At 37.5% G+C, this 26,116-nt stretch overlaps 2 protein-coding genes across 3 annotated transcripts; one reads left to right on the top strand and one right to left on the bottom strand.

Moving 5' to 3' along the window:
• Positions 1–2,540: 2,540 nt before the first annotated feature.
• On the bottom strand, positions 2,541–19,229 carry LOC111600518. 2 transcript variants are annotated; one of them, XM_023316646.2, is made up of 6 exons: positions 19,090–19,229; positions 5,130–5,254; positions 4,238–5,068; positions 3,999–4,147; positions 3,157–3,940; positions 2,713–3,089 (listed from the first exon to the last, which is right to left on the bottom strand). In XM_023316646.2, exons 2-6 carry the CDS (start codon positions 5,209–5,211, stop codon positions 2,713–2,715), a joined length of 2,223 nt encoding a protein of 740 aa, XP_023172414.1. In that variant the 5' UTR covers positions 5,212–5,254; positions 19,090–19,229. The 2 variants fall into 2 exon arrangements, with proteins under 2 accessions (XP_023172415.1, XP_023172414.1); XM_023316647.2 differs by lacking the exon at positions 19,090–19,229 and having other exon boundaries at positions 2,541–3,089; positions 5,130–5,211.
• A 2,381-nt stretch (positions 19,230–21,610) lies between these two features.
• LOC111600506 (ras-related and estrogen-regulated growth inhibitor) lies at positions 21,611–25,782 on the top strand. Its single transcript, XM_023316634.2, has 3 exons — positions 21,611–21,923; positions 25,188–25,318; positions 25,378–25,782. Exons 1-3 carry the CDS (start codon positions 21,836–21,838, stop codon positions 25,780–25,782), a joined length of 624 nt encoding a protein of 207 aa, XP_023172402.1. The 5' UTR covers positions 21,611–21,835.
• The last annotated feature ends 334 nt before the right edge of the window (positions 25,783–26,116 follow it).

The raw sequence follows: 26,116 nt of genomic DNA on the forward strand, positions 1-26,116 counted from the left end.
CAAAATGGAAAGCTTCTGCTCCATCTCCCGTTTCCTGCCACATTTTTTAGCCAGTCACATTTTTTTTTTGTTTGCACCACAGCTCTTGCCTAATTGCCAAGACTTTGACTGGCAACCCACACACAGACACACACGCATACACGCATACGCTCATACACAGCAGCCCAAAGCCCTAACCCTTAACACAAAATCCAAACAGAAATCTATATAAATGTTGCGGCTTTCGTTTATTATGCATACGACATGTGGTACTCAGTAGCGCTGGCAAAACTGCCTGGGGTTAATTTATTTACTAAGGGATTTTATTTCAGTTACATTTTTTAAAGCAGCGGACTAAGAGTTGTAAAATCAGTTAATATCATTTTGAATTAGCTTCATATTCTGCAAATATAGCGACGATTTCGGTCTCAAAATTGATAGGGCAAAGCAAATAGACGAAAGATAAATAGACTTTTAATTTCTTGCTGAAAATTGAATAGATTTTCGTGAGATTTGAATTTTTGAATAGAAATTTATATTTGGATTGAATTAATATAACAATATTAGGCAAATTCTGCTCAAAGTTTTTTATTCACATTTTAATTCTTAATCAAAGGCATTTCAAAACTTGAGCTTGAAATGCTACAAAAACTCAACAAATTTTCATGCAGTAAACAATTTTGTACATAGTTTTAACCTTAGTTCAACTCCTCATACCAAGTACTTTTTAAAATATTTTTTAAGCTAATAGCTAAGCTACTTTACTATAACTAAGTCAAAACAGTATCGCGCTTGATGCCATTATCTTTGCTTCATTTAAGCGCTGAATGATGATAAAGCTATATATATCTTGTGGATGATTAAGCTGGCGTGACACATACAAACACTCATTGCACGCATACACCCACCCACACACACACACAGAGTTACTCTCGCAGGCACTCATAATTGTGTTGCTGTGAAAATATCAATAAAGGAACTAATAAAATGCGCGCTGTCTTAAGTGGCTTACTGTCACTTCAACACACACACAAAGACTGCTTATGTATGCATGTGTGTGTGCGTGTGGGTGTAATGTCAACGATAGACTGCTAGACGGGTTTAAGCAGCCGAGCCAAGCTAAAGCAAAATTTGCTGCGTTCTGTATGGGAATGCAGCAGAAAATTCGCACTTTTTACGTAAATAAACTAGTATGAATATGAGAGAGTGTGTGTGGGTGTGTGAGTGAGTGTTTGCGTTTATTTACTATCATTTAATGTTAGTCTTTGAGCCACATTATAGCCATAGCACAATATCGAGTTGCTGCTCTTGTCTCTTTAGCTATTAGCCAACATATATTATAGGGTCAAGTGGCAATCGCTTGCCAACTGCTGTCTGGTTGTCCCGCTGTGGACTATTGCCGGCCAAGTGCTGAGCAAATCTCATTCATAAATTGACAATGCGGCAAAGAGCTGCTAAGCATGCGAAACGTTATTGAAACCTTGCAAATCTGGTTGTTGTCTTTGCTAAATGGTTGTTACTGCAGCTAAATGATGAGAAAGCTTTTATACACATTTATGTAGCATGCTTTTGAGTGCTTTGGAGAGCTTTTTAGCATCGTCAGTGCTTTCCCTAGTTGTAGGTCTTATATAGAGAGGGCTAAGTAAAAGATAATTTGTACTGACTTGTCTATCCTATATGTTTGCCTAAATATATATCTTTATTGCAATCTTTCTCTGTCCATATATAAAACTATATGGATACATAGATACATGTATATATGTATAAGATTGAAATTCTCAATACATCTATTTGCCTTGGTTTCTGCATCTATATCCATGTCATTATCTTTCTAAATTTATCTTGCTGCATGGCTGACCTGCTTGAAGCTAGCTTTGTCCATCTGTCCTATGTGTTTTCTTATGTATATGTGAACGATTCCAAAATGTATATCTTGAGAATGTAATTAAATGTATATATTGAGCCTTTTGCAGCATGCCTGGATCAAATTTGCTATTCGAGAATTATTGATGTTCCATTACAATATTTCCAAATGTGCAAGTTTTCTGCTTGTCTTCAGCTCAAAAGTTGACCTAAAATTATTTTAATTTTCAATCATAATTTCCACATCTTGTCGCACAGAAGACACAAGTCAACTACTCGGCGGAAGCAGCCGCATTTAAATCACAATCAAAAATGAAAATTCCGTAATTATTATTTGACTTAATTGCAAAACATAAAATTATCATTAATTTTATTTTGGTATAATTACATTTCTGTTTTGTTTATTATTATTGTTTACATGCATGTATGCACGTATGTATGTGTGCATGTGGTATATATATTTATATGCAATTCGTATGCTTAGTAAAATCACGCAAAGGTTTGATTTGAATTGTGTTCGCCTTCAGTTTGAAACCTCTTCAGTATTAGCTCTTCATGAAACAGAGAGTGTGCGGAGGGAGGCGGCTAGGATGGAGCGGAGGGCGGGGGCGGCAGCTTCCTTTCTAAATAATTGTTGTTTAGACATAAAAATTAATATTACGAACACGCTTAGTTTGCATTAAATAACAAATTAAAGAAGTTCTATATATATTAAAAAAGAGTTCACTTGTTACTCTAAGTTTTTGTTTTTGTTTTTGTTGTTCTCAGTGTATACACTTAGCAAAAATATCCCCATGAAGTGGAGTAAAATATGTGCGCCACACACAATCAAAAAATCGAAAAACTCTTTTCACATAGCCTGTAAACTATTTAGTATCTAAATTGTCCCTTCTTCCCCCGCTCGTTGTGGTAGACCCTCAGCGGTGAGTAGCTGCCGTTGGCATTGCCATTGCCATTTAGCGCGGCCCCAGCACCTGGACCAATGCCAGCGCCATTGCCGGCCCCATTGCCATTGCTGGCGTTTCCATTCGTGCCAAAGTTCTGGGAAGCCGAACCCGAGATCAGCTCCTCCGAATGCTGCGGCTTGGCGGTGCAGCGTGGCGCCAGAATCAGGTTGTAAATCACAAAATAGACGAAGGCAATGATGCAGGCGACGATGGCCAGCCATTGGTAGGTGCAGGTCCAGTAGGGCAGCTTCGGATGCTTCTCCTCACGAGCCAGGCCAATCAAGGCGCCAATGCCCTTGCCTAAAAGAGAGATTAGGAATTACTATGCAGGCCGAAACTGTGGGTAACTCCATGATTATGAACTCACCTAAACCAAAGAAGGCCAGCACAGCGATGGCCTGTCCCGTGGCAGTTAGCTTACGTGGCATAGCATGTCGCATATATAGTATAATCGTAATCCAAATCAGGCCAATGACAGCAGGCTCAATGCTCTCCATGACGACAGTTAGCCAATTGGTCTGCGCATCGCTGAGCGCCGTAAAACGGATGATGAAAATGGCAAAGCCGGCAATAAAGATATTCGAATGTCCGCAATACTCGATGAACTTGTCCACATTGAAGAATAGCACCAAGATCAAGATGATGCCCGAATAGCAAATGGCATTGACATCCGTAAAGGTCCAGAACAGAAAACTGTGAATGCTGCTCCAGAAGGTGCCGAACAGAATGGCCACCAGCGTGAGCACCACGATTTCGGGGCTATAGCGACGTATGGCGGACATGGGCACCACCAGCATGCCGGTCTTTGTGTGCCACCACCACTCGGGCGGACTCAATGGCATTTGCGAGGCACACAGCAGCACCACAGCGCCAAGCACAAAGCAGACGATCAGTATAATCAAAGCGGCCAGAGCGGCGTCATGATTGGGCTGATGCTCCTTGAACAGCAAATCCAGCGGCGAGAAGAGTATCACATAACCAATAGCACCCCAGACATACTGGCGGCACACCTCGCCGCGACCCTCCGATGTTTCACGAACTGCAATCACGATCGCCGTGTTGAGCAGTGTCAGCGTAGCCATGGCAAAGATATCGCCCAGCAAACGAATGATCAAATAGCTAATTAGAGTATCGTCCACATTGCCAGTTGTCTGTAAATAGGAGATTGATGAGTTTATGTTGCTTAAGTCTCTCTGGGAGAACTCTTACCGTGATGCACTCGCTATCAGCTAGAACACTGTCCTCTCCATCGTAGGCATCCACAATCATGCACTCGATAATGGGCTTGCATTCGGTGCCGTTTGTCAAATCTTTCATATATTTCACTTGTTGCGGAGGTATGTTGCACTGAATGCCCTCTGAAAAGGAAGCGAAGGTTGTTAAAGATTTTGATATGAAGAAGAGCTTAAGCTCTAGCCCTTTTCTCTCTTTGTTTCTCTCTAACTCACCCAACGGATATTGACACCAGCCGGCGGTCTCGTTGGTCTTTGGCTCCGTCATTGCAGCACCCATATCTGCTTGCACCACAATGTTGGGCGTATCCTGCGTGTAGACGTGACAGTTCTTTACCACATTCTCGCCCTGTTCATTGCGCTCCGTGATGCACAGATGCGGTGGCTCCACATAGACCTTCTTCGGTGTGTTCTTCACTTGACGCTTAACGCGTAGCACCTCGGAGCTAAGTTGCTCCACGCCTGCGCTGTCGGCAGCCAAATCTGCAATGTTCACATCTCGCCTTGGTCGATATTTTTCCGTCGTAGCACTCGCCTGATCATCCTGATCGTAATCGAACTCGGAGCTCTGCTCGGTGGAGGGCGCTGCAGTGGGCAACTCGCCTAGCCAGAACTGGTACATGTTCTCATGGTAGTTGGGATTCAGGCAGCTGTAGGTGCAATGGGTCAGCTTGACGCTGCCCTTCTTGTGCTCCCAGTTGTGGCAGGTGCCGTTGCTGCAGAGCTTCTGGAATATGAAGGCGCCATTGGCATCGCAGCCAAAGTTCACGTCCGGCTCTTTGGCCGGTTCGCGTGCCACGTCCGGTACGAAGAAGAGCAGGGCGTAGATCAGAGCTGTCAGCAGCAAGAAGACAGCCGTCAAGCGACGCAGCGTGCGTCCAAATCCATTGGGATTACGAGCAGCCAAGCGATCAGCCCAAGGGCCGGCTATCAGTGGCCCCAATATCGAGACAAAAGCTGCTGAAATTGTTATTGTGCGATACTCCGCGAAGTTGAGGCCCAACAGCAACGGTTTCGTAGCATGCAAAATGTGCAAGGCTGTGAGACCTGCAAGAGAAAGAGTAGAACGTCAACATATATAATCGACATTTGCCATTCTCGGACTTACCGCTTATGATGAGAAAGACGACGAGCTTCAGCGATATCAACGTTTTGTTGATGCGCGGGCTGCTTCCGCTTTTGAAGCCCATTGTAAAATCTAAAATCTATTTATTCCGTTCGTTTAATGTTTGTCTGTAAAGAGGAAAGCACACAGATAATTGTTAATATTTCCTCTTGTAGAGACAGTCAACATTAGTTTAACGTCGCTAAGTCTCAGCAGACAGCCGCCACAGCCGCTTGCCTTGCGGTTAGGCAAAGTGTCAATGTTGCCAAATGCAACCGCAGCAGAATTGATAAACAAACAAGACCAAATGAGTCGACGCTTAAAATTTACTACTGAGAAATATATCATCTACAATTGCTTATGGCTGAATACCCCTATGCACATCAATACAACAATTCAAAATGCTAATCAATGCTATCAATTGAGTATTGTGCTAGTTCCCAGCGCACATGGCATCGATTGAAACACTTAACAATGTTCTACATGTATATATATATACGATATATATACATGTAAACAATGCTAACGGGGTGTCAAAAAATAAACAAGTGTCAATAGGCGATAGGCCACCGCAACATTCATTCGCACCGTTGAACTGAAATAAAACATTGCCATAATAACATGTTACAAATTCCAAAAACTTTCTCTAAAACACAAGAACTTCAAATACTCTATGAAAGTGGTAGAAAATAATTATTATATATTAGATATATAGAGTTTGTAAAACTTGATGATATTGTTTTTTAGCACTTTAAAAATTATCTTATAATAAATTCTAGTGTAACGATTTAAATGATTTCGCGACTTATGTGCTAGCTGAGCTGCGCAATGAACTGTGTATCAAATTTTATTTTATTTTAGCATGAAAACTTGTGCAAAAGTTGAGTTCGTATAGAACAGTTTTTCATAGAAAAATAAAAATTGTAAGAAAAAGTTATGAAAAACCAAATTAATAATATACATATATATTATATTATATTAAATATATATATATATAAATATATATTTATTTTTTTTTTTTATATATATATATATATAAATATATATAAAAAAATATATAATATATATATATTATATTATCCATCTGTAATAAAACGATCTGCCTGATGACGATTTATATGCAAATTTAAATTCATTATGAACAGTGACGACAGCTTCAGTCTGAAAACCTAATAGAAAGCCGAGTTCAAATAGAACAGGCAGATAAGTAGATAGTAAAAAGATGAGAATTGTATGAAAAATATATATCGGAATTATAAAATCTATAAAAAAAAATATGATAATATATAAAATATAAATATCTAGTGATAATATTGTAATACGCTCAATTTCGATATATATGCTAGCTAAAGTGGCTGAAAACTTGCATATCAAATTTGAGCAAGAAAACTTGAAGAGAAGTCGAGTTACCATAGAACAAGCTAACAGATGGTTATTACGGAGATGAGTATTACGGAGAGTATTGCGGAGATGAAGCACATGAATAGAAGCAAAAACTGTCAAGGAATAAGAAAAGATGTTATATATTTAAGCAATATAATCTGTTTTCACATCTCATCTAAAATTAGAATACCCTTAGATAGAGTATTGTAGCGTAAAATAGCGAGCTGCATTTGCAGCAACAACAATTATAATATAATATATGCATGTGGCGACTGCCCTAGACATAAATTTAAATTAACTGTCAACGTAATTGTCAATGTTATCGCTTTAATCATTGGCAAAGTGTAAAATAGTTGTTGTTGTTGTTGTTGCTTTTATTGCTGACAACGTGATAAGCATCTGCTGCAAAACACAAACAGAGAAATTAGGATGGGGCTTAATGCAGTCACTAAGTAATCCCGCACAGTGCATTAAACCCAACAAATTGCTTTGTAATCACATAATTCATGCAAGTATGAGGATGCTGTTGAAATGCAGAGAATGAGATTGCTGGATGGATGGATGGACTGCACCCACGTAGAAAGCGTCTGCATTGTAGTTGATATGAATGCAATTTCCAGCAGCTCTTAAGTGGAAGATCTTGATTCTTTGTGCTTTGACAATAAGATAACTGTGTGGAAATGGAAAGTGAGCTAAGCAGCCAGCTGTGCCGCCTAGTATACCCTGTAAAGCAAGCTGGAAAGGGTGTTAAACAAGAGAAGACTCTAATAAGGTAGATCATAAATTGACCAAGACTTTTAGTTTCAAATGTCCGACTTCCAAGAAGTCGCTTAACAATCGCATCATAAAAAGACACCAAAATGTTATAGGGTATTATAAAAATGTTCATTTACTGCAGCTGCTGCTGCTGCCATGCAAATGCGCAGAACTCAAACGAGATTTGTAACTTTACGAATAGTACAAATGTTTATGTATTGTGTTTAACAGGCGGTTGGACATTGCTTAAACCGGTTGTTAAAGTTGTCAGCCAGTAATTACATCACCAACACAGCCGACCGAAAAGTGGGAAAGACAGCGCTTGGATTACGCCCCCAGAGCCCCAAAGCCACAGCCGATAACGAGGGCCGGGCAGATGGGCGCGCGCGCACGCCAGCGCCAAGCATCTGTAACATTTCAAAACAAAATTTTAAGCTAACTAAATTTAAAAAACGATCTCTCAAAATCAAACAGCAACAGCAACAGCAACAACAACGCAGAGGAGGCCAGTTGAAGGCCAAATCTCTTACAAGTTGTTTAACCTAAGTAGAATTTATGAACTGTAAATGTAATGCCTTGACGCGAGCTAATCAATAATGCGTGAAGAATGTGTGCACTGTTTAACTACAGCATGTAAACAAAAGAGTAGGAAAGAAGAGCTGAGTAACTAAACAAATGAAATATTGAAAAAATTAGAATAAAACTGAATATATGTTAAAGGAATGAAGTGAGTGCTAGGGAGTGGATTAGTTATACTAAAAGTATTTATTAAAAAGTGATATATTATTTAAATTGCATGAGTATAGATCTTGTCCCTGCTTCTAAACATTATGCATTCTTCAAGAACAGTTTTATGAATGATGACGGAAAAAGCTAAAGATTTTCATATACTAAAAAGCAAATATTTTAAAACAATAAGAATAATTTTTATGACAGTTGTCAAAAAGTAGATTGTTTTAGTTTTAAAACTGTTCGAAGCTAACATGAAAATAAAAACAGATTTAAGTAAAAGAGAATCGAAAATACTCTTAAATCTCTGAAATTCATAATTGATTAAAAATTGATCAACTACAGAAAGCAGCCTTTTTTATAAAATGGCGCCCAAAGAATGCTAACTAATAACAAATCAAATATGAAATACATATGTTATTCAAGCAAAATTATATTTACTTTTATATGCCATTACAGCTAACATGAAGCTTATCGAAATCTAGTTTTTTAGCTATTTTTAAAACAAACAAATAACAGACAATGTCAGAGTTAAGCCACAGACAGCTATTAAAACGTAGCTGGCGCTTATAACACACAAAAAAAAAACAGTGAAACAAAAGAAAAATATTAATCTACAAACTGAATCAACATGATGATGATGACGCATTGCACACGCACACAGAGGCAAATCTGAGCTCAGTACTACGCTCGCTTGTAATTAGGCAAGCCCAAACGAAAATAGAAATTTGATTATGAGATAGGTTCAAAAGGCAAAGCTCAATTAGGGTAAAATATATAGCAGTCTATTCAAACAGATTCTTTTGCAAGCAGCAAGCTGCAAGCTTAGGCGATTGACAAACATCTTTTTCGCACCTCTGTGGGTAGCTTCGTAATTGCAGTTGCAACGTTTATTGTTGTTGTTGTTGTGTTTGTCTCTCGCCTCGTCGCTCACTATGTGGGTCAATTGGTTGTTGTTGTTGCTTTTTTGTCTCTCTAAAATTTTAGTTGTTTTTGGGGCTTGCCTCCAGACAGCGTTTAATTATGCGTAACGTGTCAACGGAAATCAATGGAACAAACAAAAAAATGCAATGCAACTGACGTTCAATTCAATTCAAAGCATTTTATGAATGAGTGAAATGCTTGAGCTGGCCTCACTGTGCAGCTGACTTAATAAGCATATCAAATCGACAAATTGTGCCATCGTTCGATTATTTGTATCTCATTTGTGACTTGTGTTACGCCCCTATCTGTAATACTTCATATTAAAAGTCGTCGAATCGTCTACAATAGCTGAAAAGTCTTTTCCTAATATCACTTCCACCTCGCACATTAAATACATTAAATTTGTTATAGTTAAGCCCACACCAGCTAGCTCTAACAATAGAACTAACAATAGCATATATCCCACAGATTTGTGCCTCATTTGTGCCTATAACTTGTGATCTAACTTTGGACACATTAAGTTTAATCGAAATTTGTAAAGATCTAATTTGTTTTCCAAAATGTTAAAAATTTATATTTGAACTGTTGTGGGGCAATTGAGCTACTCTTTTCGTAAAACTGATTTCATTTGAAGTTGAAGTTTCATTTATATTATGCTACTTGTATATACTCCATTTGCTACACATATTTGTAAGCCTACTTCTACTCCAACTTCTACTCTTATTTCTAATCCAACTGTTATGCTTGATCTTACTCTGCTCTTACTCTTGCTTGTACTCCTACTCTTTATCATAGTGATAAGCCTACTCCTACTACTATTTCTACGCCTACTCATATTCTTACTCCTACTCCTAGTGCTTCTGCTACTCCTACATCTATACCTACTCCTACTGATGGTTCCACTCTTACTCCGAGTCATACTCCTATTCCTAGTTCTACTCCTACTTTTACTTTCACTGTTACTTTTACTACTATTCTTACTCCTACTCCACTACACCAATTCCTACTCCTACTGTTACTGCTTTTCATGCTCCAACTATTGCTACTAGTCTGGCTCTCTCTCCTATGTATACTCCTAGGTCTATTTCAGCTCCTACCCGTGCTCCTAATCCTACTCTAACTGTCACTAGCAGTTTAAGCAGTTGAACAATAGTTGACCAAGTTCTAAGTCAAACCCTAATAGAACCCACAGGGTATTTGCAGTTGAGCCAACTCTCTCTAACGCTTATTTGCTTTGAATTCGCGCAAGCGTAAACTAAACTAAATCAAAAGCTAATTTTATGTTAAGCAAACAATCGAATTGAAAATTATTGTACTTTGACTGCTGTTTGTTTTCGATTTTGTTTATATATTGTTTTCTGTTTGTTGTTGTTGTTGTTGTTGTTGCTATTATCGTTGTTTTTGGAGCGAAGTCCGTCTGACATTTTGGCGGCAACTTTGACATTTAAATGGGCGCCGTCACGCCTCAAGGAGACAGCCGAAAACAAATAGATAGAACAGCTGCCGGCTAATGCCAAATGTAAATTGGAATTACGCAATATCGATATATAGCTTTTGATTCAATTCTGTATGCTAAACACGATAAACGTGTCATAATATACTATATCTATAATATAATACTATCAATTTTATATATATATATATCTTTGCTTCGTTGAATAATACGCCCGAATTGGAGTCCAATGGGAGGCAGCATATGTTTACCTACTGAGCACGTAGCATGTAGGAATTTTATTGAACCAACGACCTACAAAATGAAACGAGCCGACACAGGTGAGAAATAGTTAGTGTCTGAGTGATCAAGACTCTGCACCTACCGCATTAACCAGTTTATGAAGCCCATTTCCGTTAATATTTATGAATGATTCGCGCATTAAATCAAATTTATAGGCTTCACCCAAGGCTTATGTAAACAAATCAGTTACGAGTGGGATTCGTGATTCACTGGCTATTCAAAGCCAGCGTTGACAACTTATAGAAGCTATTTACATTGCCTTTTTATAAATCAAGTATGCATATACGCGTATATATATACCCTTACACACCCTATACACGCCCATACACAAATTGACAACATTTGCTAGCTTAATTGTGCTCTAAGAACATTTTGGAATGTTCTCATAGGCAATAGTCGACTACGTCATACTTGTTCTTTAGATTTATTTATTGCGTTGACTGACGTTTCACTTAAAGTTTGAAACTATAGAGAAACTAGGCAAGTCGAATGTCTGCTCTAGCTCTTCAACTGCCTGACTGATTGCTTGATGTAAATTGATTGATCAAGTCAAAGTTCGAAACTAGAGACTAAGACCATATCTAGTCTAGTTCGATGTCTGTTCTAGCAGTTTAACTGCCTGATAGACTGCTTGATAATCAACTAATGAATTGTTGAAGCTAACTAATACCTGACTGATTGCTTGTTTGATTGATTGACTGGCTTAATAAACAATTCAAATTCTAATGAATCAGATCAAAATATTTTTTTTTTTCATTTCCACAACATAAATGGCTATATTTCCCCAACTTCAAATCTCTCCTTTCAATAGGCAAACATACAGCTGCATAGACCTACCAAAGAGCAAACAAATCTCTAATCAAATACACACTCTAAACATGTATTTTGTAACATTTCTTTTATTGCACTCTAAAAAAAGCATTTGCCTGAATTATGTGCATTATACAGCTCGCCCCTTGGGCGGTCGCACGCAATCCCAGCCAAGCACTGCTCCGCCCACCTCCAGCTCCACCACGCCTGTTTCTCACCTGCAGAACGTAGGGCAGTGCATAGCATAGGGTGGTTTGCCATTGCGTTTCGTGTGGTATTCTGTTGTTGCCGGCTAATTAATTAAAAAAAATGACCAGCAAAGAAATTGGGTCAAAATAGCTGGGCAAGTGCATGTGGATAAAAAGTTTTTGGTTTTTGGGGCGGTGGCTCGCAAACGGGTTGTAAATTGTATAAATGTTTCCACATAGCAAAATTCCTAACAAATTGTCACAGTCGAAAATAGAAAATAGTTCGCTCTTCTTATATTTATATCTATATATATAGTACATAGAGCAACAGATCTTTTTGGGGGGCCCACAATGTGGCAACAGCTCTTAGATATAAATAAATATTTGGTAAATCAATAAACAAAACAATTCAATTAGCCAGTATATATCTATATAAACATATATCTGTTGAGCTATTGCCACCTGTTGCACTACTATTCAACCGATTTTGTTTATAATTCTTTGTCTTTGAAAATCGCACGGTCCGAAGATGAAAAACAAAACAAAAAGGCAAAAAAAAAACAGTTAAATGCGATTGCAACAAATGCTTTTATTTATACATTTTCATTGTGGTCAGTGGGCAGCGCCATTAAACTGTCCGAAAATTTATTTCAACCTCAATTTGCTGGTGGCATGACCCCACAGACGACACACAGCCACAGTGCGCCACATATGTATGTGGACCAATGTGCCGATGACATCATGGGCTCCGTTTTTGACTGTCTCCGACGCGCGTCGCCTCACATTTGACGCAATATTTTTGTTTGAGTGGGCGAGGGGAGGCTGGGCGTGTAGGAGACTGATCTATATTTATAAATATAAATAACAGGGTGATCTAGACTATATAGTCTAACAATTGTTTATAAATTAACATATTGATAAAGGCAAACGATTTGAAGATGTTGTCAAGGCTATGCGAGTTTTGGCGTATGAGAGTGAGCAGAAGAGTCGACTAAGTCGATTTTATAATATCAAATTACTATTATATAGCAAATATAGGAGAATCGACTGAAAGTGCAGATTATACAGAATTATGTTATAGATCCCCAACAAGAGCTTATAATGTATAGTAAGTAACTCATAAGCTGGACTAACATGAGATAGAAAAATATAAGCCAGAGCAGAATAAGACAAAGTAGTATATGATCGAATTTTATAAGTTAAAAAAGTAGCATACTTTATCATAGCTAGATTGAGTAGATATAAGAGTAATATAAGATAGAGCAATATAAAAAAAAATCGGTATGAGATAGAGTACTATCTTCAAGAGCAACATAAGTTAAAGTAGCTAAAGAAAGTATATAATAATAATAATAATAATAATATAATAATAATAATATAAAAAGAATATAAAAATATTATAAGAGAGAGATCATTTTTAGATAGATGATAAAACAGCATAAACTGGAATAGAATAAGATAAAATAGTCAATTGAATCAGTCATGTGTTCGATCTCATTTATAAGCATAAATTTAAAGAAATTAAGAAATTTCGTATTGTTGATATTTTTGGCAATTAACAGCCGCGAGCATAAACCTATTTAGAGTGCCGAATTTATTGCTTGATTCATTAAAATTAATTTCAATTGCACAAATATTTGAAGATATAATGAAACTGTAAAAACAATCTTTGAACTGTGTGTGCTTGCCAAGTAACACCTGCTATGAGCTCACAGTTATGATATCACTCAGTTGTATTGACTCAAAGGCACACATATGTATGTATATATTATATATGAAATTAGCATATAACCTCGCTCGGTTCGCCTCTGCTTGGAATGCAATTGGAACGTGTCGAAAGTGCAGTTGCAGCAGCGAGTGGGTGCCTGCGGCAGCTTTCTATTGAGCGTAATGCCAAATACGTTTCGACTCTTTTGCAATGTTATTAATTGAATTGTAATTGTTCAATTGCCCAGCTAATTAGGCACATTTTGTTAATTGTCCTATTGCCGAAAAAAGAAACAATCAATGAGCAATTGATGCCATAAAAACTGACCACACACACACGCACACACAGAGAAGGACAGACGGACGAATAGAAATCAAAGTCAAGACTTGGAGCCAAGTTTGCGTTGGCAGTGACACGATCAAGAGGCAACGTTTGTTGTCTTTAGCCAAGTCACGCAGTGCCTTAAAACTTGATTGCAACAACAACAACCAGAGCAACGACAACCCGCAGACAAATGCAATTCACATAACCGGCCCCTAAGTGCGCCAATCTTAAGCTTGAAGAACACAAAAGCAGGCTTGACTCACTGCAAGAAAAAAAACAGAGATACAAAGATACATTTGTATCTACAACTTGGCTTTGACGTTGACTGTCACTCGACGCAAATAAACAGGAAACGGTCGACTGGCACAGCTTCAGCTTAACCATTGCCATTGCCCATGCTCATGCTCTCAATAATTCACAAGAGTTGGCAGCTCAGCGAGAGAAGATAAAAACTTAAACTGAAGATGCGATTGTTGCTGATTTGTCTGCCACATTAACTATGGTCATTCGGACAGCCTGACATTGAATTCGACAGCAATTTAACTGCCAGAGCAGACAATTTGATACTTGACAATCCTCGAAGGCATAGAATCAAAACAGAATGCGCAAAAGTTTGCCCTAGTTTCGCAGAGAAAGAGAGAGAGAAATGCCCCGTCACTGCGAGGTATCTGTGAGATACTTTTTAGTTCTTGCCATTTGCCGCTGTGACAGCAGCCACATTTGTGCTTCAGCTCTGAGTCATCAAATTCTTTAGACTGCAAAAATTATGTATTACAAGCATGAAAAAGCGAAACAGTGACCGAATTATGTATGCGCACACACATGCTATCTTTAGAATCGACATCGAAAAATGTGAAGTAATCCAGCAGATACTTCTGAGTTCTACAGATTTTGTAAGAAATAAAAGCAAATATTTATGTGGAATTCTTGGAAGAGGTAAATTTGGAAACTGTCATAAAATCTTGAGCAGCGAATGACTCAAACTTAATGGAAATGAATAAAAGGAAAATATTCAGTTTGAAGAAATATATATAATTTTTCGTATTCAGAAGGATATCTACTTTTGAGGGATATGGTCAATATATAGGAATTCATTACAAAGTCAATTAACTATCCATCTGAATATGACTCAGAATTTTTCAAGTGAAGCCAGATTCTTAACTATCTTTCTCTCTGCTAAGTTTCTATAGGCAGATGCTTGAAACAATTTGCCATTTAGTAAAATTGAAAATATATATTAATATGAATTATTATTAATGAAAAAAATTGTAACTGATCACAAAAGAATTCAGGTTCAACATAAATGACCCCCAAACTTATCTGCTCCATATTTTGGCAAATTTGAAATGGCTGAAAAAATATTAAAACAATTATAAATTCATTGGAAACAAGTTTATCTTGGTAATAAAAACTCGCAGAATTTTACTCCAAAACAAATAAATGTTGTGCAATAAAATTTGACGGTTCTTGCTACAAATCTCAAAGAGAAATTCGCAATTCAAGATAAGAGTTCTACCAAGATTCGCCGCTGCTTTACAGGCATGCTACAATGTGCTAGGCACACAGGCATCACTTATGCCACAGGCCATTTGCTTCTCCACTTTTTTAATGTTGTTCGCAATCGAATTGTTTTTGGAAACTATTAGCATGTACACATAATGCCACATAAATCCATAAGTAGCCAAACATGTGTGCGGCACATTCAGTGAAAACAGATGTACGAACTAGGGACGAGTTCATAATAATTGTATCTTCTTTCGGCTGGGCAATTATAAGTAAATCTGATGCGAAACAAGATCAGAAAATGTGTTGTATACAGCTGACATAATTGGACTGGGCCTACTTTTGGCCAAAAAAGAAATAAAATGAGGTTGCTCGTTTGGATTAGTTCATTAATGGGACTCGGAATGATGTCATATGTAGCGGATACACTCCGACGCTTGGCTTCGCGTTTCGCTCGCCTCTTTGTGATTTAAATTTCATTATTATCTTTTTTTATTTTGTCTTTTATTTTTAATTTGCCTCTTTTCGTTGTTGTACGTTTCATGTCTGAGCTTCGCGAAGCCGCTGCCACCGCCACGCCCCCTACATCGATACGCTGGCTCCATTGTTAGAATGTCTACTGTGTGCTGTCTGTCTGTGCCTCGAAGTTGTTTGTCAGGTTTTTGAGATCTTTCCACCAGCGCAATGCGAATTCAAGTTCAAGCTTGCTTTAAGATATGATGTATGTATTTATATATATATATATATATGTGTGTATACACATTTTCTAAGGTGTCTTAGAGCTCGATCTTGAGGGTGGTTGCTGTGCGTTAGGGTGGTTTTTGGCCACTCTCTGCCTGAAGGGTGGTTTTCTATGCCTATTGTTGAATACTAGAACACCTAGCCAAATAACTGCTGACATTTGCTGCGTGGATTTTATTTTATTTATTTACGCCTCGCCTTATGCATAAGAATTTTTCTTTAAGGGCTTCAGAGAAGGGTTGCAATGATTGCCGTCCAATTTTTTTCTTTAATAATGCCATTTGTTGCCACCTTTGTCTGAAAACATTCGCAGGGGAAAGTGAATTAGCGGGGGGAAGAAGAAAACAAAAGAAAAGAAAAGTTAAATGAGTTGCTTAAAGTAACCCGAATTCAATCTTCAATTAAAAGAAAATAAATCATTGTATGAAGCGGTATTCAGGATTCCAAGTTTTTTTAGCGTTGTATAGAAGTCAAAGAATCTTCCTTTTATATTATTTCCTATGTTGCAACAACCCTTCATTGTCTTGTGCCACTTTCCCACAAATTGTGACTTCATTCCGCAGTACGTAAGACCTAGAAACCCATTTGCATTCTGCATTTCAGGAAGTTAGGGGTACTCAGAGCTGTGGCGTGCAAACATTTGATGATGGCAACGTTGGTCGACGTCATCGGCGCAATATAAAAAATACCATAAAAATCAAATAAAAGTGATGCAATCAAAGGTAGATGACTGTGAGATACCCTGCAGCCTCAAGACTCAATTTTGAATTTAAATATAAATGTAGCTCTTGGGGTGCGCAGAGGATATTGATTAAGTATTGCCTATAAGAGTGAAGGATAGCTATTTACGAATCCCACAGCAGCCCTCAAATTGACTCAGAATATGTACCCATTAATTAATACCCTCTTCCCTAGTACTAGACGACATTCAAGCTGCTATAATTTATGATTATAGGGTATAAAATTGATTGTCCTTGCGGGGCTTGCGTAACTTTTGTCCCGAACATTTATTGCTGCTGCCTGTGACACGCAGCGGTTACTGTTCCCCCGAGCGCTAGTCCGCAATTAGTTGCCAAGGTTACACTATTTCCACTTCTGTCACTCCCACCTGCTACCCGCCACTCCATGCCCGCCTGTTGTGAGCTGGCATTATCCTTGCGTCAATTGAGTTTCGTTTTTGGCTAATTTAATTACACTGGCAAATGGTGTGGAAAATGTTGAAACGGCGACGAGGGGGGCCGCTGCAACCGACTGTAGGGTGCAGTTGCCAAAGGGCGGGGGGTTGCATTAAGTAATATTCCCATGGTTCTGGCGCCGGTCAGTCGCCACACACAAATTGCACTTTTCATTGCGTACAACCGACAGAGTTGTAAAAGCACTTAACTTAAAGTAGATATAGGTTTATGTGTACCAAGGATACATATATATATATATGTCTGTATTTATATAGTTTTCATTGATTTTTATGCCCTACAGCTTTGGGTTGGAAGCGTGATATGTGAGTAAACTAAGTTTATTATAATAAATCTGCATCGACATATAAGTTACTATAGAAAAGTTTCTTGCTTAGAATATTTATAAGATATATTATATTCTACTTTAATTTCTGGAAAGCGTATTAAGTCCAAATATTCTATATACAATAGACACACTAAAATTTATCAAAATATAAAAATTTATCAAAAAAAAATATCAAATATATATAACAAAAAGTTGAGGAAAAAAATAGCATAAGTTTTCATAGAGTATCTGCAAGTTGTGCAACAAATTTTATATCTATTAATTTGATTAAGGTAGTGCTAAATATATATATTATATATTCAGAGGGTATTTACTAGTCGTTCATCTAGTCTTAGACATGCCTGTAGCTTGTCAACATTATCTATTTACATTTTATAGGGTATTCCCAAGTCGTGGCTGCTGAACTGCATCACTCTTAACTAGTTTGGTTGCTCTAAATGAAGCTGATGACTTCATTCTCATGTCTCTTGCTTTGTTTTACTTTTCAGCTATGTTTGGCTCCTATAGCGTATATCCTTGGCACTCCACCTCTGCGCCCTACCCCCGCCCGCGCCTTCAGTGTGCTCCTTGCGTGTCCTCGGCAAAAACGGGTTCTTTGGGCAATATTTCTTTTTGAGCTTGAACTGTTTTTGTTCGTCTTCTACCTAAGTTGCCTTTTCGCTCTTGATTTGATTTCAAAATGAACACAGCCAAAAAAATGACATCACAAAATTTGAGTGGGTTTGATTGTGACTCAATGTGATATATATTCACATACATATACATATATATGATTACCGTTCGAATATGCTGTAGGAGAGGCCAATCTTGATGATTAGGCTGCTAAAAGATCATATAACTTATAACAAGTTTGACTTAAGAGCTTGGGTAGTCTAGCTCCATAGAAAGTTGTGTTGCAGCTGTGATCTAAGGGACAAGAAATCTATCTCGCATGTAAATATTTACAGGGTATCAACATGACATGATACTTATTCAAATTGTTATACTATTGGTTGAATTTTGTTTTTAGAAATTTCCAACATAGTTTTTAAAATATTTTTATAGCTGAAATAAAGCTTCATATATCCGTTTCCAATGAAAATGCTGTTGCATCCGTTAAATTTGAGCAAATTCTTGACACCATATGCAGCAGCAGCAACAGCAGCAGCAATTTGTTTACTTTAAGCAATTAAATGCTGCATAAAATTAAAAATTAAATTCAAAATTGTTTTTGGCATTAAGTTTCGCTTGCGATATTTATTTAATGTGCATAAACTGCTGAAAATCACGCACTAGTTTCACAAATGTCGCAAGAAATGCGTATTCGAATATAATTTTTGGTTTCTTTTGTTTTTGTTTTTATATATTTTGAAATATTTGAATTCAACACCAAGCAGCAGACACAGACGCAGGAAAAACTATCAACAACAACAACAACAGCGGCTATAAAAGCCAGAAACACCGCACAGTATTTTGATATACGTTAAAGCTACAAAAATAAATTTCGAAAAACCAAAAACAAAAATCCAATTGGCCAAAAACAAACACAGAAAAAGTATAAAAACAGAAACAACAACAACGCGCACTGAAAAGCTCGCGCGGCGTTTTCAAAAAAACGTTTTTTTTTTATATAGTTAAATATAATTTGATTTTTTTCTTTACATTTTTCGGTTTTGTTTTTTGCTATTTTGGCGGCAGCTGAAGCCAAAACGTTCAGCTCGCAATTTTTGTACTTTTTTTGGGACGTGCGCGTTCCGCGTGCGTTGCCAACGCTTCGCCGTTCGAGTGAAAACTAAACGACGCAGCGCTCGAGCAGCCAAGCAGAAGCAAGCGAATTGTCACTGGGCAGCCAGCAGCGGCAACACCACCACCACAATCTCAACCACAACTTTTAGTAGAAGACCAAGCAGCAGCATGTTCAGCTCTTTGGGTCTTGGGTCTACTATGAATTTTGGTTGTATAAGAGAGCGGGAGAGAGTGTTGCGAGCGAGAGAGCGAAAATGAAACTGTAGCAGACTTTGCGGCGAATCATTGACCGCTATGCGAAAGCAGTGCACGCTTTTAGGGTGCTCTGAATTCGCCGTGCGTGTCTGTGCATACTAAATCATTTTATAAGACGATCTGGTCTAGTATGAAACGTTGCTTGTGACTGGTCAAAACTGAAATACCCTAGCAAATATTTAGAAATTTTGTAGTTGCGCAAGAACTTTTGGTAAGATATATATTTATTAATGAGATATATATATTTTTTATTATTATATATTAAATGTTAAAAAAAAGTAGTTAAAAAAATAAATTTTTTTTTTAAATTTTAGTTACAATTTTATATTTTTCTAATATTTTTAAGTGAATGAACTCTCACTTCTTTCTTTATATATTATAAAGTTTCTGAAACGATATTTATTTTATGTGCTTCTTAAATATTTATTAAGTAAATATACTTGACAGCTCAAATTACAATTTCCATTTGGTTTCTTTTAGCTAATATAGCTAAAAGATATACTAATTCAACATTTGACTAACAAATATTATTAATATGTAATCTAAAGCAAAAAGTAGTTTAGATACCAAGTTGTATTAAAATTTCACTAAAAAGAGTTGAGTTCCCATAGAACACGAAGACAGTCGAAAATGTTGACTTTGACACAGATCTATTCCCTCAACTTATCATTCCTTTAAGTAAACAGCCATTAACACGCCTATTTACCGATAAGAATAAACCAATTTCTATCCAAAAAAAAAACGCTTTCAAATACAAATAAAATCGTTTACATATGCTGCGTACTTGCTCTCTGCCACAGCTGTGCTCGGAGAACAGTTAAAATTTCAGCTGTCAGTCGGAAGGCACGGCAAGTGCAAAGATTTTCCGGCAAGCGAAATGTGTTGACCAAATTTTTGTGTCTAGTATTTCAACCCTTAGCGATAGACACGCAGACTACAGTCAGACACACCCCCGCAGGACGCCGCCTCGTCTGCCCTATATAAACAGCACACAGTAAACAGTTATCCACGTGCACGAGGGTGTTTCCGATGCATATGTGTGTACATAGACTACATGGAAGAATATGATTGATATGCCCCAAACGCAATTTCCCTAATTAAGTAGAATGCATAACTAAAAGACATTTCAAATGTTTCCCAATAAGTGTTCTTTATGCTTCTCAGGGTGGGAGCAATCCTGTTTGCACAACTCCGAGTTTTAGTTCAAATGATTTTCAGGCAAATATTTTTGGTAAAATATTTATGACCCTTGAAGATATTGAAGTGATAAGTTTGGGTAGAGTTCAGGAGAATATAAAAGATACAGCTTTCGTCGATACGCCTCCAGGTAGAGGTAATCTTAAGAAGAAATCAAGCAAACAGCAAGACAAACATTGCACACATGCAATATACTCTTTTCACTTTAATAACGAGCGTAAAAACCACCTTCAACCACCTCCACTGATCAGTGATCCCAAAAAACATTTGCCTTTCGCACAGCTGTTCTGCCCGATGGAGCTGCACTAATTAAATTTAATTTAGAATGACTTTTAGAGGCACTCAGCACATCCCTTTCTCTCTCTCTGTCTGCCAGAGAAGAAGACCAAAATGAGCCAACTTTTCTGATCTAACGATCGGAGCAATCAGCATGAGTGCAGGCAGCTATTTGGTAGCTAAGCAATTAGCCTTTGACTTTATTGAAGAGTAAACTTTAACCCATTGCTGGTTGCTTGTGGTCGATTATGCTCACCAAGCGCATAGTGCTCTATGGAGCAGCTATTTTTGGGTTCGTTCGCAAAAACAAAAAAAAAAAAACAAATACAAGAAGAAAAAGCTGCCCGATTCGATCGTCTGTTTGGCGATCTTATTCGGATCCGTGTGCTGCTCGGGTCTGGCGTAGCACAGATTTTGATTTTAGTACAAATTCGTTAGTCGGACAAATCGCATGACTTTGCGGGCAAAACCAAAAGAAACAAAAAGAAAGCAACAAGAATAAAAGACATTTTCAGCAGATCAGCTGAAAATTACGGATTGCCAAACTAAATAAATAAATAAATCAAGGAATCTAATTTTTTTTGTACATAGTTGAAGACATGGAACAGTGCAACGTGCATTTCATAATTTAGAGAAACTATTATATAAATTAAATATTTAGCCAAGACACTCGCCTTAGTTAATTAAAAAACAATTGAATAGAAAAAAATAAAAACAACAATATTTCTAGACTCTAAATGCAATTTAAGGCCAATTCTTGGCGCTTGTTGTGATATTCGCATAATTTTTCAACGTGAAAACAGACAACGGATATATAGCTATTGGCGTATTGGCCAAAAAACATATATATGTATACATATATATACAGATAGATTCGCATCAATATATATATTCAACGTGAATACGGTAAACTGGGCTATTTCAACATACGGAGATGACGACGCGCGGCATACGGCGTAAAAAGTCAACGCTGACAGAGCTGAAAATCGCAGTTATTGGCGCGCCCAGTGTTGGAAAGAGCGGTAAGATAGAGTTTTAATCAACACACAAAATGGAAAAATGAAAGCCAGAAGCAACATCGACTACAAACAACAGCGAGCAACAGCAAATTAGTTGAGCAATCGCCGATTTCGTATATATTTAGATCGTTGTTTGTTTTGTTTATAAAGTGGGAGCACACACTGACACACACTCGCACACACACACACACACACAGTTGTGCATGTGTAGCCAAGCATGCCGCTAAATATATACTTACATATCTCTATCTGCAATTGTATCTGTATCTGTATCTGTATCTGTATCTGTATTTGTATCTTTGAGTAGCTCGCATTTTGCTTTAATCGTTTTCACCGTTCGATTTGACACGCGTGCACCCACAGCAGCCACTAATTTATGACGGCCACTGTGTCACACACACACACACCCACACACGCACAGAGAGTTAACTGCAAATTGATGTATCTTGTCACTAGACACAACGACCCTCACCCCCAAAAAGAAAAGACGAAAAGTTTTAATTTGTAAAATTTTCTTCGACCCGCTTGACTTCCGCATGCCTCGGCATCTGTCAACTTCAGGTAACACCCAGCTACTTTATGGTTCCGCCGGCATAAGCCAGCCAAGAAATATGACTAGCGTATACGCTCTACTAATATACAGCACTTGACGCTAAGCCTTGATACCAAGTGACAGCTGTATCCGATGAAATGTCGCCCTCCGTTTGAAAATTCTAATTTCTAGTGGAAACTTTTCATAGAACTTTCTAATAGACAAACCAGCAAAAATATGCATATTTAACTCATTAAGTTGCTAGATATTTAGCTTAACGCTGCAGGTTAGCTAAACTTTACTATGGATACACGGAATGTTAGGGTAAAAGATAATTGTCTCGGAATTTCGTATTTAATATTCTGAAATAGTTTTGTTTTAAATGTGTTATACAAACAAATGTCTCATATATTTTATAGTATTTAATATATATATATAACTGCATATATATTTTATTTATTTCTGTAAAAATAGTGTTTATCTAACTGTCACCTATAAATGTAAATGTTTTACTTATGGCCAAAAGTTTATTTAGTTAGCAGTTAGATACAGACTATGTAAAAAGACTTGGTTTAGTAATAGAAAAATATAATTAGCTATGCACTACTTCGTAATTACCTTTTATTCCAGCCTGCAGTCAGTATTTAGTCTAACTTTCCCATACCCATTCTACAGGAATGTCTTATCAGTCTTATCAGAAAGTGTCTAAGGTGTCAAATATATAGGAGATCAATAGATACTTGTCTCTTAAGTAGACTCTTTAGAAACTCTTTAAATAATTATATATACTAGATAGGTTTAGATAGTATGCAATATAATATAAAAATATTTTATTGATATTAATATTAATATTTGCTGCAGACTAGCATTCACAAGGTTGCATGAAGAGGGCTAACAAAAAACAGTTCCAATATGAAACAGTTGATCACAATTTAAATTATTCTTTTCACCATAGAAACATATGCTGTATACTCGACTGAATTTGAAAATTACTAGTTATCAATAAAAAGGCATAATAATGGTCAAATAATCTAGATTTAAAATTCTCTTCAACTGTATGCTAGACTAGCATTGGTTGAGCAATTCTGAAAGAGGTGCAAATATTGTACTTGATTTCTAGTTTTGCTGCTGATTCGACTTCTTATTCAATGTAAATTATAAATGTAATTGAAATTTCACACAAAAATACATTTAAAAATAAGTTATATAATATATAAAACTTATCAAATATTTTCTTTAGCTGCTATTTTTCATCTGCTGCACACTTTAGCTTTACTGCCAGTCAACATTTCCAAGTAGTTAAGTGAAAAAGAGCAGTCCTATCTAAAATAGATAAACTTAGTGATACATGCATATATGTGCATATATATATAGTTTACAGCCCCATTGTAAAGATAGCTAAGTGCTCGTAGGCCAAAGAAAAAGTTGTTTTGCGAATATCAAAAATTGGAATTGAAAGTACTTATTAAACGGAATTTTTTCGAAGGCGCCAGCAAATGTTTTGAGCAGACAAGATCGTATATATGATATATGTTATTGCCTTCGATATTTATTTATATATATATGCCACACATATATATATATATATATATATATATATATCGTTCAACCGCAGATATAGCACAAATATTTAATGCACTAAAGCACCGTGGGCATGCGTGTGTGTGGCAATTAAAACGACGCCCACCCGGCGAAAGGCCGTGGACATGGACGCGAGCAGCGCATCCGATTAATGCCCAACGGACATTGGACGTGGACAGTGTGGCCAGTCTTTGTCGTAATTTAAACAATAAAAATTTAAATGTTGACCTCGTAAATATATATTTAAAGGAAAGTCCGAACAAAAAACCACCAACAAAATGAAGCGTTGTTGACGGCGGCTATGCCCGACTGCGCCATACGCGTTCGCATTTGAAAAGCAAAAAAATTGCTCAAGTTCCATGTGATATTTGGGAATTATAGAACTGAGAGCTAGTTGCAGTAGCTGTAGCAAGGAAAATGTATCTTAAGTAACTCTTCAGCTATCTCGACGAAGCAGCCGTAGATACGAATATCTCGAGCCAATGTTACAGACAAACAAGCATCACAGACAATTTATGCACACAACTAATATACCCTCATTAAATTTCCTGGGCGTGCACAATAAAACAAAACGTTTGGAGAAAAGCATAAATTAAAACGCCAGCGAAATGTGCGGCTGCTATGAAAATAAATGATGAAAATGTCATAAAAAGTGGCCAGGGGAGGGGGCGGAACTAGAGGGACAGCTTTACGAGGCAAGGCAAAGCGTAGCACGGCAGTAGTATCTACCTGCCAGGTCATATATTATTATACATTCGCAAATGCCTGCGACTTGGTCAGAGTTCAAAGCACTTGCATAGCAAATGACCAAAGGCTTAGCCCGGCCCCTTTTCTCAAGCCCCACCCCCTCTCCCTCGCTTTCTGCTCTATCTTTTGTTTGGCTGAAACACGCAACCTTAAGGCTCAACTGTGTTGTTAGCTGGGTTTATTAACCCCTCAAGGTTTACAATTCTACCTTTTCCACCTGCCTACCCGGCTCGCATTTGAATTTTCAACTGTCGTAGGAGTTTTTCCGCTCAAGTGCTGACCCAGTGGAGTGTGTGTGTGTGTGCCGAGGGGTTGTTTGGCCAGGGGCGTTGCCTCGGTTTACACCTGATCTCAACAATAGCCGGCGTATGGCCCCCAAATTAAACTTGCATTTAATTTAATTGCAGCTTTAATTGTGCGTTTCTTAACGAAGCGTTATATAGGCGAATACGATCATCAGACTGAGAATCGATACAAACACGAGTCCATGGTGGATGGTGAGCCGGTGCTATTCGAAATACTCGACACATGTCCCAAGGTACATATCCATATATATCCATATATATATGAAACAACTGTAAATGGCATCATTTGCAGGCCGACGATGAATATCCCAATGCCGCCGAACTGGTGCAGTGGGCGGACGGCCTGCTGCTCGTCTACTCTATAACGGATCGCAAGAGCTTCAATTATATACGCCGTGCCAAGTCTGATCTGCAATCGGATACGCCCGTTCAGCTCTGTGCCAACAAAGTGGACATGGTTCATCTGCGTCAAGTGAGCCGAGACGAAGGCGAAATTCTCGCCAAAGACTTTGAGTGCAAATTCAGCGAAGTCTCCGCTGCCGATCATGTCGACCAGGTCGCCGAGGTCTTCAACGAACTGTGCAAGGAGGTGCTCGCCTGCAAGCGCAAGTCCAAGCAGAGTCTACTCGAACGCATGCTCGGCGGCACGCGGCCCTACAGCAGGGGCAAGAGCGATAGTAATTTGCCAAAAGACTGATATCACAATTTTTGTTTAAATAAAATACTCATTTTTTAAAAGCTTAACAATTGTTTTTTTCAATATATATATATATGTATATTTTTTTTAATGTGTATATAATATATTTTTCTCTTTTCAGTATTTTTTCTTAGCTGTAATTATATATAAATATGTGGTTAACGATTATCAATACACATATTTTAAATAAATAAAATAATATAAATATTTATTTATAGTTATAGTAAGTACGTACTTATCTGTTTCATTTATATAAAAGCTTCAGGCATGTTTGCAAGTTTTATAGCGCTCAGCGTTTCTTGTTTCTAACAACTTTCGTGTTGCTTGTGAAATT

Source organism: Drosophila hydei, unplaced genomic scaffold (assembly GCF_003285905.1).
Source record: "Drosophila hydei strain 15085-1641.00,03,60 unplaced genomic scaffold, DhydRS2 tig00000283-arrow-arrow-pilon, whole genome shotgun sequence".
NCBI classification, from domain to species: domain Eukaryota; kingdom Metazoa; phylum Arthropoda; class Insecta; order Diptera; family Drosophilidae; genus Drosophila; species Drosophila hydei.